General features: G+C 40.5%; 1 protein-coding gene across 2 annotated transcripts in view; it reads left to right on the top strand.

Annotated features, from left to right (window-relative positions):
• Nucleotides 1–16,598, top strand: part of mtr (5-methyltetrahydrofolate-homocysteine methyltransferase) — a 74,451-nt gene that overhangs the window by 40,633 nt on the left and 17,220 nt on the right. For both annotated transcript variants that reach the window (XM_060830847.1, XM_060830846.1), the window contains 4 exons: nucleotides 2,485–2,592; nucleotides 4,964–5,064; nucleotides 11,876–11,943; nucleotides 12,551–12,671. In XM_060830847.1, coding sequence (XP_060686830.1) covers nucleotides 2,485–2,592; nucleotides 4,964–5,064; nucleotides 11,876–11,943; nucleotides 12,551–12,671 — 398 coding nt within the window. The remainder of the gene's footprint in view (nucleotides 1–2,484; nucleotides 2,593–4,963; nucleotides 5,065–11,875; nucleotides 11,944–12,550; nucleotides 12,672–16,598) is intronic.

The raw sequence follows: 16,598 nt of genomic DNA, 5'->3' as shown, positions 1-16,598 counted from the left end.
AATCTCACCACCACCTTCTCAAGGGCAACTAGGGAGGGGCTATAAATGATGGCCAGCCAGCAATGCCCACATTCCATGAATGAGGAATAATAATAAATGCTTTAGTGAAGTCTATGTAGACAACATCCTCTAACCTACTCTCATCTATCACATTTGTAAATTACGCAAAAATTTATTACATGTTTTTGAGACACTACCTCCCCAGCCTTGCTGACTATCCTTAATAAGTCCATTATTCTCCAAATGCAAGTAAATCCTGTTCCCTAGAAATCTTTTCCAATAACTCCCCCACTACTGAAGTTAGGCTTGCCAGCCTATAATTTCCTGGTTTATCCCTGTTGCCCTTAAATAAAGAAATGACATTGGCTATTCTCCAGTCTTCTGAGAACTTACCTGTGGCTAAAGAGGATACAAAGACCTCTGTCCCAGCAATCTCTCCCCTTGCTGCCTTCAGTATCTTAGGATAGATCCCATCAGATTCTGGCAATTTAGCTACCTTAATGTTTTTTTTTCAAGACACCCAACTCCATCTCCTTCTTAATATTATCAACATATCCCTCCCAATCTAACTATCATGTATGTCGTTCTCCTTGGTGAATACCAGTGCAAAGTACTCATATATACTCATACTTGCTCTGGCTCCATGCATTAATTCTGTCCTTTTGTCCTTAAGTGGCCCTCCCTTTCCATAGCTATCCTCTTGCTCCTAACGTATGTATAAAATGACTTGGAATTCTCCATAGCCTTACTTAAATTGAACATTTCATGGCCTCTCCTAGTCCTCCTAATTTCTTGTTTAATTTTTTTCTGCTTCCTTTATACTCCTCAAGGGCATTGTTTGATTTCAGTTTCTTAAACCTTACATCTGCTTCCTTTCTCTTTTTGTCTAAACTTTCAACATCTCTAGTCATCCAACATTCCCAAATCTTGCCATCTTTATCTTTTTTATCCTCACAGGAACATACTGGTCCTGAACTCGAATCAACTGGTCTTTAAGAAACTCCCACACGTCGTGTGTGAATTTACCCTCAAATCGCCACACCAATGCAATATCATCAGTTCCTGCCTAATACTGTTGTAATTCGTCTTCCCCAATTTAGCATTTTCACCTGAATATCAGTCTTATCCGTAACTATTCTGAAACTTACAGAATTATGATCACTCTTCCCAAAATGCTCCCCCACTGAAACTTGGATTATCTGGTCTGGCTCATTTTATAATACAGCCCCTTTCATAACCCTTTGGACTATGTACATCCTTTGTTCCAGCTAAACCCCTGGCACTAATAGAGTCCTAATCAAAATTGGGGCAGTTAAGATCACCCACAAAGCTACCCTATTATTTTTCCATTTTACCATGATTTGCTTCCTTATCTGTTCCTCCGTATCCTGCTAGCTAATGGGAGGCCTATTGTATAACCCCATTGTAGTGGTGCACCTTTCTCATCCCTTTATCCATATGGCTTTGCTGGATGAGCCCTCTAAGATGTCCTCTCTAAGTACAACTGTAACATTCTCCTTAATCAGCAGTACAACTCACCAACCAGTTTTCCATCCTTCTCTGTCTGACCAGTAACATCTAAACCTCAAGCTGACAGTCCTACTGTTCTCTCAACCACGTTTCTATAATGGTAGCCACACCATAGTCCCATTTTAATGCAAGACTCTAAACTTGTCTTGTCTTGCATTAAAATAACTACACTTTAGACTACCAGTCCCTGCAGTGTTCATGAACCTGGCCTAGTCCCACCATGTTCATTAACCTTGACCTTTATTCAGTCCTGGGATGCAGAAAGGAATATTATGCTTTGCCTCAGCATTCCTGAATTGGGGAAGGCACTCAACCAACATTTTAATCTATTCACTATTCAATGAGTCATTCTTGGACAGATCAGTCGATATCAAGCTTATTTACAATAATTATCCAGTGAAGAATTACAGAGAAGTACCAAAGGATGGCAATACCAAAGGAATCAGTAGAAACCTCTGGTTTTAGGCACAGAGATGACAGAATTATCAAAAATATCTTACAGATATGTGAATTTTGATCAGTTAATTCTGAGTTTATTTAGATGCAATTAGTTTTGCAAATACAAACATATGAATTAGGATAAAGTAATGTCCAATCTGATTTTGGCCTCTATTCTACTTGCCTACCCTTAGACTCCAGACAACAAGGAAGCCAATTTACCTGTGCCTTATTCAATAACCCTGCTTCCTGCCCTGTCTGGAGGAGAATTTTCATTTTTATTTTTAATTTTAAACATGTGTCTGAATAGTCCCTTTTTATTAAAGAGAAAAATTCTTGAGCAGGAGATGGTAAATTTCAAAGCCCAACTGAATTTTTTTGCAAGCTGAGCCTTTGTTACAATTCTGAAGACCTTTCACCTGGGCATGATTTAATGATTTTGAGGTGTCCAATTTGAGGCATTTTCAAACATTTTTCAATTTTTTGTAAAGCTGATTTATTTTATCTCATCATCAGGTTGTTAAATCTGCTCGTGTAATGAAAAAAGCTGTGAATTACCTTATCCCCTTCATGGAGAAGGAGAGAGAGGAAAGACTGGCCCAGTCAGGTCATTCAGAAGAAATGGTAAGTTGTTGTATATAGAACTGGGATTGCAGGCTTATATGGCCTCCTTTTATTATTTTATTAGAAGGCCTGGTTTTAAACATCTTGCATCTAAATTTGGTACTGATTTTATTTTCTTTGAGTATTTTCAAAGCAAAATATTGCAGGTGCTGGAAACTTGAAATAAAAACTGTAGCTATTACCTAAATTATTGACTTGGATTTAATGATTTTGTAGGGTGAGAGACGCTGATCAGTGAGTGGTCCACTTGCTCATGCCCATGCCATCTTGGTAAATGCAGTGTCAGGTGGCCGGTTAGCGGTCATCTGGAGAGAAGGTTGCGAATTAGCATTGGGCATGGAGTCCCCTTCTGCAATCAGGGGTCATACCCATTAACTCTGTTACTCTCTCCACAGATGTTATCTGACCTAGTAAGTATTTCTAGCACTGTTGACTTACACCTTTTTTTAGGTGTTGCTTAACTTTGAAATCCAGTGAGTTCTACCACCTTTCTCTGCTTATGACATATGCTGGTAATGTGCTCACAGCCACGAATACTGATACCGTGGGATAGAGAAGGCAGTTGTGGATTTAATGAGGCAGAATATTGCAGCTCAAAAGGAAGTCATTTGGTCCATCAAGTTTGTACCCTCTATATTGATGAATATTCAAGTTAGTTTCACTCTCCAGCTCTTTCTTTACAGCCCTTCAGTTTTTTTTCAGTCTATTTATTCAATTGTCTTTTTGAAAGTTTCTGTGTTTAATGGTTTCCACCATCCTAACAAGTAGTAAATCCCAATTTTCCAATCACTCGTTTCTTTCTTTCTAATCACTATAGATGTAACATTTACAATTAATTATTTTGTTGTTCTTATTTATTTTTATTTGAAGGACTTTGTGATGTTTTAGAGATTTGAAAAGCTGTTATGTAAAATTGATTTGATTATTCTTTTCATCATTTCTATGTGTGACTGAGGTAGGATATTTCCTGCCTTAAGAATTACACATTCAAGATTTTCTTTTTGTATTTTGTTTAGACTAGAGACACTGCTATTTATGACATACCCATGTTTGTGAGGCCAAAGCATAGTGAACGCAGTTTGGATTAATAAATCATTTGGCTTTAATCTTTAACTTAGGGTTGAATTAACTATTCCTCGTATTGGGTTGATACATTCCCAATTTAAATTAGAGAGTAATTAATGCTCCGAGGGAGAAATTGGATCAGTTAAAGAAGCAGAAAATAAAACCTGATGAGAAAAGTACTAGAGGAATCCACAAGAATGGGGAAAAATTTGAGCAGTTTCTTGAAAATATAACAATTACAACGAAATCTGACGAGGAACTCAGGGACAACTTCTTTACTGTAAGAACTGTGTCATTTTATTGTTGTATCTTTAAAAACTATGGACCACAAGGAGAAAGAGTTGCTTTTAAAAATAGTGCTTTGGTTCCTGCAAAATGTAGATGATCAGGAGCTGCGGTGTTATTTGCAAGTGAAACTGATTGATTGATTGGTTCTCAGATTAACTGAGCAGTTGGAATTGGAAACATGTTCTAGAGACACTGATACACAGAAGAAAAGATTCAAGAGTGTGCCTCGCCAGTGGAAGCTGCCTGTTCTGAGGTTTAAAAAAACTCAGTTGGGGTGGCATGGTGGCTCAGTGGTTAGCACTGCTGCCTCTCAGTACCAAGGTCCCAGGTTCGGTTCCAGGCTCGGCTAACTGTCTGTGTGGAGTTTGCACATTCTCCCTGTGTCTGCGTGGGTTTCCTCTGGGTGCTCCAGTTTCCTTCCACAGGCCAAAGATGAGCAGGTCATGTGAATTGGCCATGCTAAATCGCCCATAGTGTTAGATGCATTAGTCAGAGGGAAATCAGTCGGGGTGGGTTACTCTTCGGAGGATCGGTGTGGACTAGTTGGGCCGAAAGGCTTGTTTCCATGCTGTTACCTTTTTCCTTCAGTTGCTATAAGCTGTGACTTCTGAATTGATAAGTTAGGGACATTATCCAAGTGAATCAGTTGCTCTGTACTTCCTACAAACCAGTGAAAACTTTCAGAGAAAAATAATTGAACACAAAGGGCATGGCTAGCCAATGTTGGATCATCTCAATGTTGGAATCGAGAAGCAAAAACCACTGAACTGACTGCATCCAATTTTCATGTACTCCGGGGAAACCAGATAAATACAGGAGGGAGAAAGGGATAGAGGTTGAGTTAAAATATGGTTGTGGTGCTTTGAGTGGAGCAGAAATGCTCTGACAGCCTATTTAGTCTGAATAACCTGTTCTTTGCTGTAATTTCAATCTGATTACAGTTTTGTAAAACAAGTCAAGCTATCGTAACAATTCAGTTTTCTAAATGTTTACAATCAACAGTTGTATTATTTTTCAGAGCCCATATCAAGGCACTGTTGTGTTAGCCACTGTGAAGGGAGATGTTCATGACATTGGCAAGAACATTGTTGGTGTGGTATTGGCTTGCAACAACTTCAGGTAAACTTACAACGTCATATCTTGTCTTCTTCCACTTGTTAGTTCTGTTTCTCATTCTTCCAGAATTGTAATTCTTTTCAAATTAAGAGTAGTGTCCTTGATCCAACCGTCCTTCACTGCTTCCTCAATGACTTTCCCTCCATCATAAGGCAGAACCAGTGATGTGCAGTCATCAGCGAACAATGTTCAGCATCATTCGCAATTCATCAGCAGATAAAACAATCCATGCCCAAAAGCAATATGATCTGGACGATATCTAGACTTGGGCTGACGAGTGCCAAATAACATTAGTGCCACACAAGTGCCAGGCAAAGACCATTTTGAATAAGAATCCAATCATCTTGTCATTCAATGGTATCACCATCACTGAACTACCCATATCAACATACGGGGGTGGATACCATTGATCAGAAACCGAACTGAACTGGACTAGTCATGTAAGTATTGTGGTTACAAGAGCAAGTCAGAGGCTAGGGATCTTGCAGCAGGTAACTCACCTCTTGAATCCCCAAAGCCTGTCCAATATAGCGTTGCCGGCAAGGTAAATTAATCGTTTAAAAGCTTGCCTCAAATATCAGGGACCTCCATTTTATAGTGGGAATGAGGAACAGAGGGCTGCTGGGTAGGTAAATTAATTGTTTAAAAGCTTACCTCGTGTATAGGTGGAGTGCACTGAGCAGGAGCAGACACAGGACAGTTGGGTAAGTAAGGTAATATATTTGGGCGGTTGTTTTACCCAAAACAATACTCGGGCAGTGTCTCCCACGCATCCTCCACCTCTAACCAAAAAAAGATTATTTGCGCCAGATTGATAAGTTACTAGCTTTCTCTCTCTCTCTGTCTCTCCCTCTCTGTCTCTCTGTCTCTCTCTCTCTCTCTCTCTGTCTCTCTCTTTCTTTCTCTCTCTCTCTCTCTCTCTCTCTCTCTCTCTCTCTCTTTTTCTCTGTCACTCTGTCTGTCACTCTCTGGGAATGGAGATTAGGGCAGTTTAGATAGATTAGATTCCCTATAGTATGGAAACAGGCCCTTTGGCTAGATTCCCTATAGTATGGAAACAGGCCCTTTGGCCCCCTCCTGTGGAACTGAAAATGTCTTGCTGGAAAAGCGCAACAGGTCAGGCAGCATCCAAGGAGCAGGAGAATCGACATTTCGGGCATAAGCCCTTCTTCCTGAAGAAGGGCTCATACCCGAAACGTCGATCCTCCTGCTCCTTGGATGCTGCCTGACCTGCTGCGCTTTTCCAGCAACACATCTTCAGTTCTGATCTCCAGCATCTGCAGTCCTCACTTTCTCCCCTCCTGTAGAATGTGACTTCATCTTCAGGAAGTGCACCCCACTCCAGCTCCTTGGAAACCACGTTAGGAAACTGGAGCAGATGAACTTCGGATCATTTGGGAGGCACAGGAGGTATTTGGGAGCAGTTACAGGGAGGTAGTAACACCTCAGGTACAGGATAAAGGTAGATGGATTACTGTCAGGGAACGGAAAGGGAACCAGCAGACAGTGCAGGGATCCACTGTGCCCATTCCCCTCAATAACAAGTACACCATTTTGGATACTGTTGGAGGGAACAACTTACCAGGGGTAAGCCAATGGGGTACAGGTCTCTGGCACAGAGTCTGTCCCTGTTGCTCAGAAGGGAAGGAAGAAGAGCAGCACATTAGTTGTTAGGCACTCCATAGTTAGAAGGTCAGATAGGAAATTCTGTGCGAACAAGAGAGACTCACAGTTGGTGTGTAGCCTCCCAAGTGCCAAGGTTCGTGATGTCTTGGATCGTGTTTTCAAGGTCCTTGAGGGGGGAGGGCAAGCAGCTCCAAGTTGTGGTCTACCTAGGCACCAAAGACAAAGGTAGAAGAAGGGTTGGGGATTTAAGGTAGAAATTCAGGGAGCTGATGTGGAAGCTTAGAGCTAGGACAAAGAGTTGTTATCTCTGGTTTGTTACCCATGCCATATGCTAACAATTTGAGGAATAGTGAGAGAAAGGAGTTGAACACGTGGCTACAGGAATGGTGCAGGAGGGAGGGAGTTGGATAGTTAGATAATTGGGGCTCATTCTGGGGTAGGTGAGACTTCTACAAATGGGATGGCCTACACCTAAACCAGAGGATACCAATATCCTGGGGGCAAATTTGCTAATGCTCTTTGGGAGGGTTTACATTAATTCAGCAGAGGGATGGGATCCTGAATTGTAGCTCCAGTATACAAGAGGTTGAGATTGATGTGTTGTCCCAGTTGAAGTGGTGTCCTTCCTTATCTGTAAGTAAGGATACTAGTGAGAGAGAGTCATGTTTCGTGGCTAGTTGGTGTTCATGTATCCTGGTGGCTAGTTTTCTGCCTGTTTGTTACAGTTCTTGCACAGTATTTTGTAAATGACATTAGTTTCGCTTGTTGTCTGTATAGGGTCTTTCAAGTTCGTTAGCTACATGGTAGCCCACACTAAAACAGCAGCAACACATCAATCTTGAGACAAGCCAAACAAAAACACACACGAGAATTCCTAGAATCCTGGCATTCCAACCGGAACTCTATCAACTTAACAACACATCGAGTTAGAGCCCATCTACTACACTCTGAGAAAAAGAATAGGAAATGACATCACCAACCCAAACATATAAATAGAAAGGAATCATGTACACTGCTTCGTCTGAGGCCCACTGAAGATGTTACCTAGTAGGGTGACAAAACATCTGGAAATCAACCTCCCAGCTCAGTGAGCAAACCTACATCCAGAACAGAGAGATCTCTGTATCGATGTGCATAGATCCCTGAAAGCTAACACCCGGGTTGATAGGATTGTTAAGGCATCCAGTGTGTTAACTTTTATTGGTAGAGGGAGTTTTGGAGCCATGAGGTCATGTGGCCAATGGTGCTGCCACATTTGGAGTATTGTCTACATGGTCGCTGCATTATAGGAGTGACGTGGAAGCAAATGAAAGGGTGCTGAGGAGATTTACTAGAATGTTGCCTGGTATGGACGGAAGGCCTTTTGAGAAAAGGTTGAGGGACTTGAGGCATTAGAAAGAAGAAGGTTGAGAGGTGACATAATAGAGATATATAGCGTGGACATTGAGAGCCTTTTTCCTCAGATGGCTCACACAAGGTGACATAACTTTAAAATGAGGGGTGATAGATATAGGACAGAGGTCAGAGGTAGTTTCTTTACTCTGAGAGTAGTAAGTGCATGGACCACTCTGCCTGCACCAGTCTTAGACTCGCCAACTTTAAGGTCATTTAAATGGTTATTGGTTAAACATATGGATGCTAATGGAATAGTTTAGTTTAGATGGGCTTCAGATTGATTTCACAGGTTCGCCCAACATAGAGGGCTGACAGGCCTGTACTGCACTGTCATGTTCTATGCTCTAACATCTACAAAACACAAATCAGGAGTGTGGTGGAATACTTTCCATCTGCCTGGATGAATGCAATTTGAACAACATTCAAGAAGGTTGATACAATTCAGGACAAAACCCATTTGATTGGCACCACATCCACAAACATTCAGTCCTTCCACCACCAATGCTAAGCAGCAGCATGCACCATCTTCAAGGTGCAGTGCAGAAATTCACCAAGGCTTCTTAGGCAGCATCGTCCAAATCCACTACAGTTAAGAAGGATAAGGGCAGCAGCTACACCACCATCACCTGTAAGCTCCCCTCCAACCCTAGAAACTCATCACCAAACCAGTGACATTCAGATTTGGAAACTTAATGCCATTCCTTCAATATCACTGAATCACACTCCTGGAACTCCCTGTCTTGTGGCATTGTGAGTTGTACCTACACCAAATGGATTGCAAAAGTATATAAAGTGTACTCACAACTACCTTCTTAAGGACAGCGCTAAGGATGAGCCATAAATTCTGCCAAGTCAACAATGTCTGTATCTAGTGAGTTTTAAAAAAAACCTTTTAGATAGGGTTTTTAAAAAAAACATCTGATTTTGTTATTTTGACTGCTGAAATTTCTTGTCAGATTTAGAAAGGATGTGTCAATAATATCCTCTGAATGAAAGATTTAACTAATCACCACAAATCTGCAACAATTACTTTACTACCTTTCTGAAATATCTTTGTGTGTCCCTTCTGGAACCTGATTGCCTGAAGAGTGTCTGGAAGACTTCATGATTGTTCTTTGAGCAAGCTGCATTTGGCAAGACCCAAGAGACAACTGCTTGTGACTGTTCATATGTACCAAAACATCAGAGCAACAGCCATCTGAACATTCCACACTGACTTTTTTTCTTCAAGAACTAGACATTACCTAAAAGTGTTTTCTTCCCCAATGAATCACTGCAGAGTGAAATCCATTTTCCCCCTTCTGTGTAGGTAACAATTTTTGCACCTTGAATTAAGCTTTGTTTTATAATAAATCAATACTTTTGTGTCAATTAAAGAAAGCTGCTTGGAGGATTTTTTTTTTCAAAGTGTAATATAGGAAAAGAATATGATTGGGATTTTGGGAACTGGGTTAAAAAATGTTGAATTTATATTGAAAACAAAAAAGGTCAGACAGCATCCATGGAGAGAAAGCAAGCTGACGTTTCGAATCTAATTGATTCTTCGTCAGAGCTGATGTGAAGTGCTGAGGGGCTAGCATTTATACAATAGTGGGGGAGAAAATATGATAGTTCAGAGAATGTGAGAATGGCAGAACAATATCATGTCCAACTGCAAAGAACAAACAGTTGGTTCTACTGGAGTGGGAGAGGGGGAGGGCATGGGCTTGGTGACAGGTTGCCTAATAGAGACCTCTTTCGTTTTTTTTCAAGTTAGGGATTTTATTCAAAAAAAGACCACACTTTTGACTGATCCCTACAAAGCTAACATAGAAAGAGGGGTACTAAGGGCTAAGAGTACACTCTCTGTCAGTACTTTATATCACCAATTGGGAGATGCCACCTCAGATGAGTCTGATCGACTCTGCAAGATGTGGGAAAGTAGAACTGGATGTTGAAGTTTCATCACAGGCATGGGAGGATATTTGAGAGAATGCAAGGAAGATATCAATTTGCAATAGGACCCATGCTTTACAGTTGAAGATTCTCCACAGGGTCCACTTAGCCCAGACCGTTTGTCAAAATTTAAACCAGGGGTATCTTCCGCATGTCCCAAGTGCAAGGTCTGCACAGGCACACTTACCCATTGTCTTTGGTCTTGTGACAGGCTTCAAACATATTGGAGCGCTGTGGTGGGTGCAATGGAGAGGATTTTAAGTGTAGGGTTGGAGAAGGACCCCATTTCGCTCCTTTTGGGCCTACCCATTGTATTTCCTGCAGACTCGCATAAGGAAAAACTTTTCAATATCCTTACGTTCTGTGCAAGGAAGAATATCTTGCTAGGTTGGATATCCGAAAAACCCCCAGGCCTGTCGGGTTGGCGGAAGATTATTATGGAGCATATCCCCCTGGATTTTCTCACAAATATGGTACACCACAAAACTGAGAATTGTTACAAGTCATGGCAACCCTTTTTGAAATACCTGGACACAGATTTATTTGCCACACTAACAAGGGCTTTTATATAGCTGTAATGATTGTGTTTCATGAATCCAATATCCAGGGAGGAGGAACTGTGAATGTATGAGCATTTTGTTTGGCTGGGCTGAGTTATTACTATTTATTTGCTTGTTGTTAGGTATTTATTTAGTTAGTTAAACAGCTAGTTTAGGTTTTTAAAAAAATTTATACTTCTCTATATATGTTTGTACATTCGTATAGGAGGCTGTGCTGGGGAATGTTTTTTATTATTTGGATTTAGTTTTGTACTGTTTTGAATTGCTTTGTTTTGTATTTGTTGTAATATTTAAAAATCTATTTTTTTATTAAAAATACATTGTAAAACAAAAAAGAATTTGGAGGGAGGGAAGAAGTTATTTGTCTAATGAAATGCACCATTGTACACTATAAATTTGAGGTAGCAGTGTCACTGGAATAATTATTGCTCGGTCAGATATTTTGCACTGGAAGTTATAAATGCTGCTGAAAATCCAGTCCTATTCCCTCCGATCCAACAATTCAATTTAAAGCTCTTTTCAGTACTTATAATTTTGTAGAAGCATGGAAAAGGTAATTGAACAAATATTTAGAAAACAAATAGATTGTTTAGAACTTTTAGAAACTGATTCAATCTTTAAAGTGTATTTCCAATTAACAAAACAGTCAAGCAAATGGCAGCAACTTGTGTAGAATACCAACTTTTCAAAATCTGTTGTGATGTTTTTGGTTTGAGGAAAGATGAATTTGTTATAGTGTGATCTAATGCAGCACATTAAAATCCTGTAACTGAGATTATAGTTACAAATTTCCTAAGTATGGTTATTCCTGCCAGAAGGCCAACATTCACTTTTCACTGTACCTAGTTAAAACTGACAATATTAAATAAATCTAAATGTCTGGTATCAGTGTCAAATTCAATGAACATCATGTAGATTGTTTCATACACACAAAAAAATGATGTGACCTGTAAATTGTAAACTCACTATAGGCACTTCTTCCAGAAATTCAATAGTTGAGTTCCTGTTCGACCCCGCATCATACAAAAATGACACAACACAAACAACACTTAAAGTGCTGACGATCTAATCTCATTATTGCCAACACACACTTTAAGTTCATTCTTAGAAACAGCATTCCTTGTTCACCCAATCGCATTACAGCCAATTCATGTTAACGAAAGATATGTTATAGCAGAACTGCCTGTGTATAGTTCATAATAGTGTGTCTTGTTGGGATAACCAGACTGAGGATATATACTTGCATGTTTCTTCAAAAACAAACTTTGATTCTACAACTCTTGTAATTATTGTTTCAGAGTGGTTGATCTGGGAGTGATGACTCCATGTGATAAGATACTGCGAGCAGCTATTGAGAATAAAGCAGGTACAAATAACTTTCTTTGACCCCGTTAAATAAGCTGGTGGCTAAACTCTTTCATTGACATCCATGTAGGTTTTATTTTCTATGCTGTTTTTTCTCCTTCTTGCATTTTGTGTGCATCATTGCTGTGGGAAAGAAACTGTATGCATTGAAGCTGATTTTGTTTTCCAAGGAAAACATATATAAATTTAAGTTTAGTCTTTATCCCTGACTCACTTCTGGTTCTCTAAAAATCAGTAAACTTGTCACTAAGCAATGATGAAAGAAAAGATTCGAGTTCTGGTGCTTTTGAAAGCAAATTACTTTCCCTCCACCATTTCACTGTCTGTGCACCCAGATCACAATCTACCTCCAAACCTCACCTGTGCTAGAATCCTCTTAATCAGCTGTTAGGAAATACATTTTAAAAAAACTTCAGAAATGCTTTTCTCTAAATAGCTTTCTATTCCTCGTTTCTTCCTGATAGATTTGCACAATTCTGTATCTAAGATTTCAAGTTCAAATCCAAAGGTTTAAGCCCCAGTGGAGATCATATCTGAGCAAGTGTTGATTTAGTTGAAATATCAGTATTGTGAATTTGTAACATGTTTTTTTTTTAATTTTATGACAGATATTATTGGACTATCTGGTCTGATAACACCATCTTTGGATGAGATGATATATGTTGCCAAGGAAATGGAACGATTGAATATGAAAATACCTTTATTGATTGGTGGAGCAACAACCTCAAAGTAAGTACTGGATAGAATAGAATGTTATCCAAATGCTAATGATTCTATGAGAGAAGATCTTCATTGTCATCTCAGTCTTAAATGGGAGACTGCTAGATACCCCCTAGTTTATGCTAGGAATCAATAGACAATAGGTGCAGGAGTAGGCCATTCTGCCCTTTGAGCCTGCACCACCATTCAACATGATCATGGCTGATCATCCTTAATCAGTATTCTGTTCCTGCCTTATCTCCATAACCCTTGATTCCACAATCCTTGAGAGCTCTATCCAACTCTTTCTTAAATGAATCCAGAGACTGGGCTTCCACTGCCCTCTGGGGCAGAGCATTCCACACAGCCACCACTCTCTGGGTGAAGAAGTTTCTCCTTATCTCTGTCCTAAATGGTCTACCCCGTATTTTTAAGCTGTGTCCTCCGGTTCGACACTCACCCATCAGTGAAAGCATGTTTCCTGCCTCCAGAGTGTCCAATCCTTTCATAATCTTATGTCTCAATCGGATCCTCTCTGTCTTCTAAACTCAAGCCCAGTCGCTCCAGTCTTTCAGTGTAAGGTAATCCCACCATTCCAGGAATTGACCTCGTGAACCTACGCTGCACTCCCTCAATAGCCAGAATGTCTTTCCTCAAATTTGGAGACCAGAACTGCACACAGTACTCCAGGTGTGGTCTCACCAGGGCCCTGTCCAGCTGCAGAAGAACCTCTTTGCTTCTATACTCAATCCCTCTTGTAATGAAGGCCAGCATGCTATTAGCCTTCTTCATTACCTGCTATACCTGCATGCTTACCTTCATTGACTGGTGTACAAGAACCCCCAGATCTCTCTGTACTGCCCCATTACCTAAATTGATTCCATTTAGGTAGTAATGTGCCTTCCTGTTCTTGCCACCAAAGTGGATAGCCATATATTTATCCACATTAAACTGCATCTGACATGCATCTGACCACTCACCTGACTTGTCCAGGTCACGCTGTAATCTCCTAATATCCTCATCACATTTCACCCTGCCACCCAGCTTAGTGTCATCAGCAAATTTGCTAATGTTATTGCTAATACCATCTTCTGTATCTTTAACATATATTGTAAAAAGCTGCGGTTCCAGTACTGCAGTACCCCACTGGTCACTGCCTGCCATTCCGAAATGGAGCGGTTTATCACTACTCTGTTTCCTATCAGCCAACTAATTTTCAATCCAAGTCAGTACTTTGCCCCCATACCATGCACCCTAATTTTGCTCACTAACCTCCTATGTGGGATTTTATCAAAAGCTTTATGAAAGTCCAGGTACACGACATCTATTGGATCTCCCTTGTCCATCTTCAGAGTTACATCCTCAAACATTGAGGTTTACAATCAGCCTTGTGAATCTTCTCTGAGCCTCTTGTATTGCATGTTTCTCCCTTTGCAAAGAAACCAAAACTGTACATAGTACTCCAAATGTGACTTTGCTAATGACCTGTAGAATTGTAGCAAGATTTGCATACTTTCATACTCTATCTCTCTTGTCCTGATATAATGCAACTGTTAATGAAGTTACAGTGGCTAGATGTTTGTTTAATAGCTATTCATCCTTTTTTTATTATTGTTCAGCCAACTTTCTCCGTCTTTGCTGAAACGTCACAGTTACATCCTTGCTAGAACAAAGCTGTTTGATGCGAAATTCCTTCAGTACCTCAACCAACTGACCATTTATCATCTGCAAGCCAAGACCAGTAATTTTTAGCAGGTCACATTATTAAACTGTGGTGGACTCCTGATGTTTCTAAAAACAGTGCCTGTATTGTGTAAGAAGTGTCAATTGCTAAATTTCCATGGCCTTTAATTCATGAACACCTCTAGTCAGTTGTATTGTTTCCATTACTACTACTTCAGAGCATGTTGTCATATCTTTTGCACTGAAATCAAAATACTATCAAATAATAATATGCCCTCCATCGCTAATACAAGTTGAAGAACAGAAAACAGAGATGTTTGGTTCATTCTCTTTATTTAATAAATTAATTAAATGACCATCCTTTAGATACAGTTCCCATGACACTAATGATGACTGTAACTTGTGCAAAATATCCACCAGTAAACACACAATGTTTACTACAGACACTAGCCTCAGCAAGACTTGGCTGAAGACCCCATCGTACAAGCATGTCATATCTTTTCAAGGTTAGTTACATACTGAACGGACATGAATAGAGTTGAAGAGAATCCCTACAGTGTGGAAACAATCCATTTGGCCTAAGTTCACTCTGACCCTCCGAAGAGTGACCCATCCAGACCTACTCCCCTACCCTATTACTCTACATTTACCCCTGACTATAATGCACCTAATCTACACATTCCTAAACACTTATGGACAATTTACAATGGTCAATTCACCTAACCTGCACATCTTTAGACTCTGGGAGGAAACTGCAGCATGCGGAGGAAATCCACGCAGACACTGAGAGAACATGCAAACTCCACACAGACAGTCACTCAAGGTTGGAATCGAACCTGGGTCCCTGGCGCTGTGAGGTAGAAGTGCTAACCACTGAGCCAATGTGCTTACATGATGAAGTTAAAGCATAACATATCTATGTCGAGAGTGTGGTGCTGGAAAAGCACAGCAGGTCAGGCAGCATCCGAAGAGCAGGAGAATCGAAGTTTCAGGCATAATCCCTTCATATGCCTCGTTAAATATTGTAATCTGCTAGGATATTGTGCAGGCTTCATAAAGTGATATTCATTATCTAATCTTTTAGAAAGTTGTTACACAATGGCATCCACTCTGATGAAGAGTCATTTAGACTCAAAACATTAGTTTGCTGTCTCTCCATGAATGCTGTCTGACCCGCTGTGATCTCCAGCATTTGTTGTTTTTAGTACAGATTCAGGCATCAGCAGTAATTTGTTCCAGCACCTGTTTCTTCACTGAATTCACTAATCATGGCTCTTACCATCCATACTCTGTGCTATTAATACCCAAACATCCTCAGCTGCTGTTTCAATGACCTTCCCTCCACCATAAGATCAGAGTGTGTAATCATTAGCGAACAATGTACAGCGCTATTTGTGACTCCTCCAAATGCAGCAAGACCTGAACAATATCCAGGCTTGGATTGAAAAGTGTAAAGCAGCATCTGCACTACACAAGTTCCAGGCAAATACCTTCTCCACAAGAGGTAATCTAACCATTGTCACTTGACATTCAGCAGTGTTAATATCACTGAATCCCCTGCTATCAACATCCTGGGGTTACCAATGAACAGAAGCTGAACCACACTGCCTCCACTCTGCAGGCACCCTGCCTCTATTCCTGGTGAAGGGCTTTTGCCTGAAATGTCAATTTTCCTGCTCCTTGGATGCTACCTGACCTGCTGTGTTTTTCCAGCACCACTCTAATCTAGACTCTGGTTTTCAGCATCTGCAGTCCTTGTTTTTACCTTCTGACTCCCCAAGCCTATCCACATTTACAAGAATAGCCCCAACTTGACACCAGCTAGGGCAAAACAGTCCACTTGATTGGCACCATGTCTGCAAATATCCACTCCACAACTGCCACTCAGTAGCAGTAGTGTGTACAGTCTGCAAGATGCACATCATAAATTCATAAAAGCTCCTTTGTCAGCACCTTGCAATCCCATGGCCATTTCCATCTAGAAGGACAAGGATAATAGATACATGGGAACTTCACTATCTGAAAATTCCCCTCCAAGCTGCTAAACGTCCTGACTTGGAAATATATCACAATTCCTTCAGGGTCACAGGGGCAAAATCCTGGAATTTCCTCTCAGTTGGCATTGTGGGTTTACCTACAGCATGTGGACTGCAGCATTTGAAGAAGGCAGCTCACCACGAGGTGAGCGTCTCAAGGGCAACTAGAGGCAGACAATAAATGCTGACAGCCAATCCAGATAGTTACTGTACTCCCTTAAAATCTCTGGCTTTTAAT

This window comes from Hemiscyllium ocellatum, chromosome 10 (genome assembly GCF_020745735.1).
Source record: "Hemiscyllium ocellatum isolate sHemOce1 chromosome 10, sHemOce1.pat.X.cur, whole genome shotgun sequence".
NCBI lineage: Eukaryota > Metazoa > Chordata > Chondrichthyes > Orectolobiformes > Hemiscylliidae > Hemiscyllium > Hemiscyllium ocellatum.
This window is presented reverse-complemented; position numbering and strand designations above follow the sequence as displayed.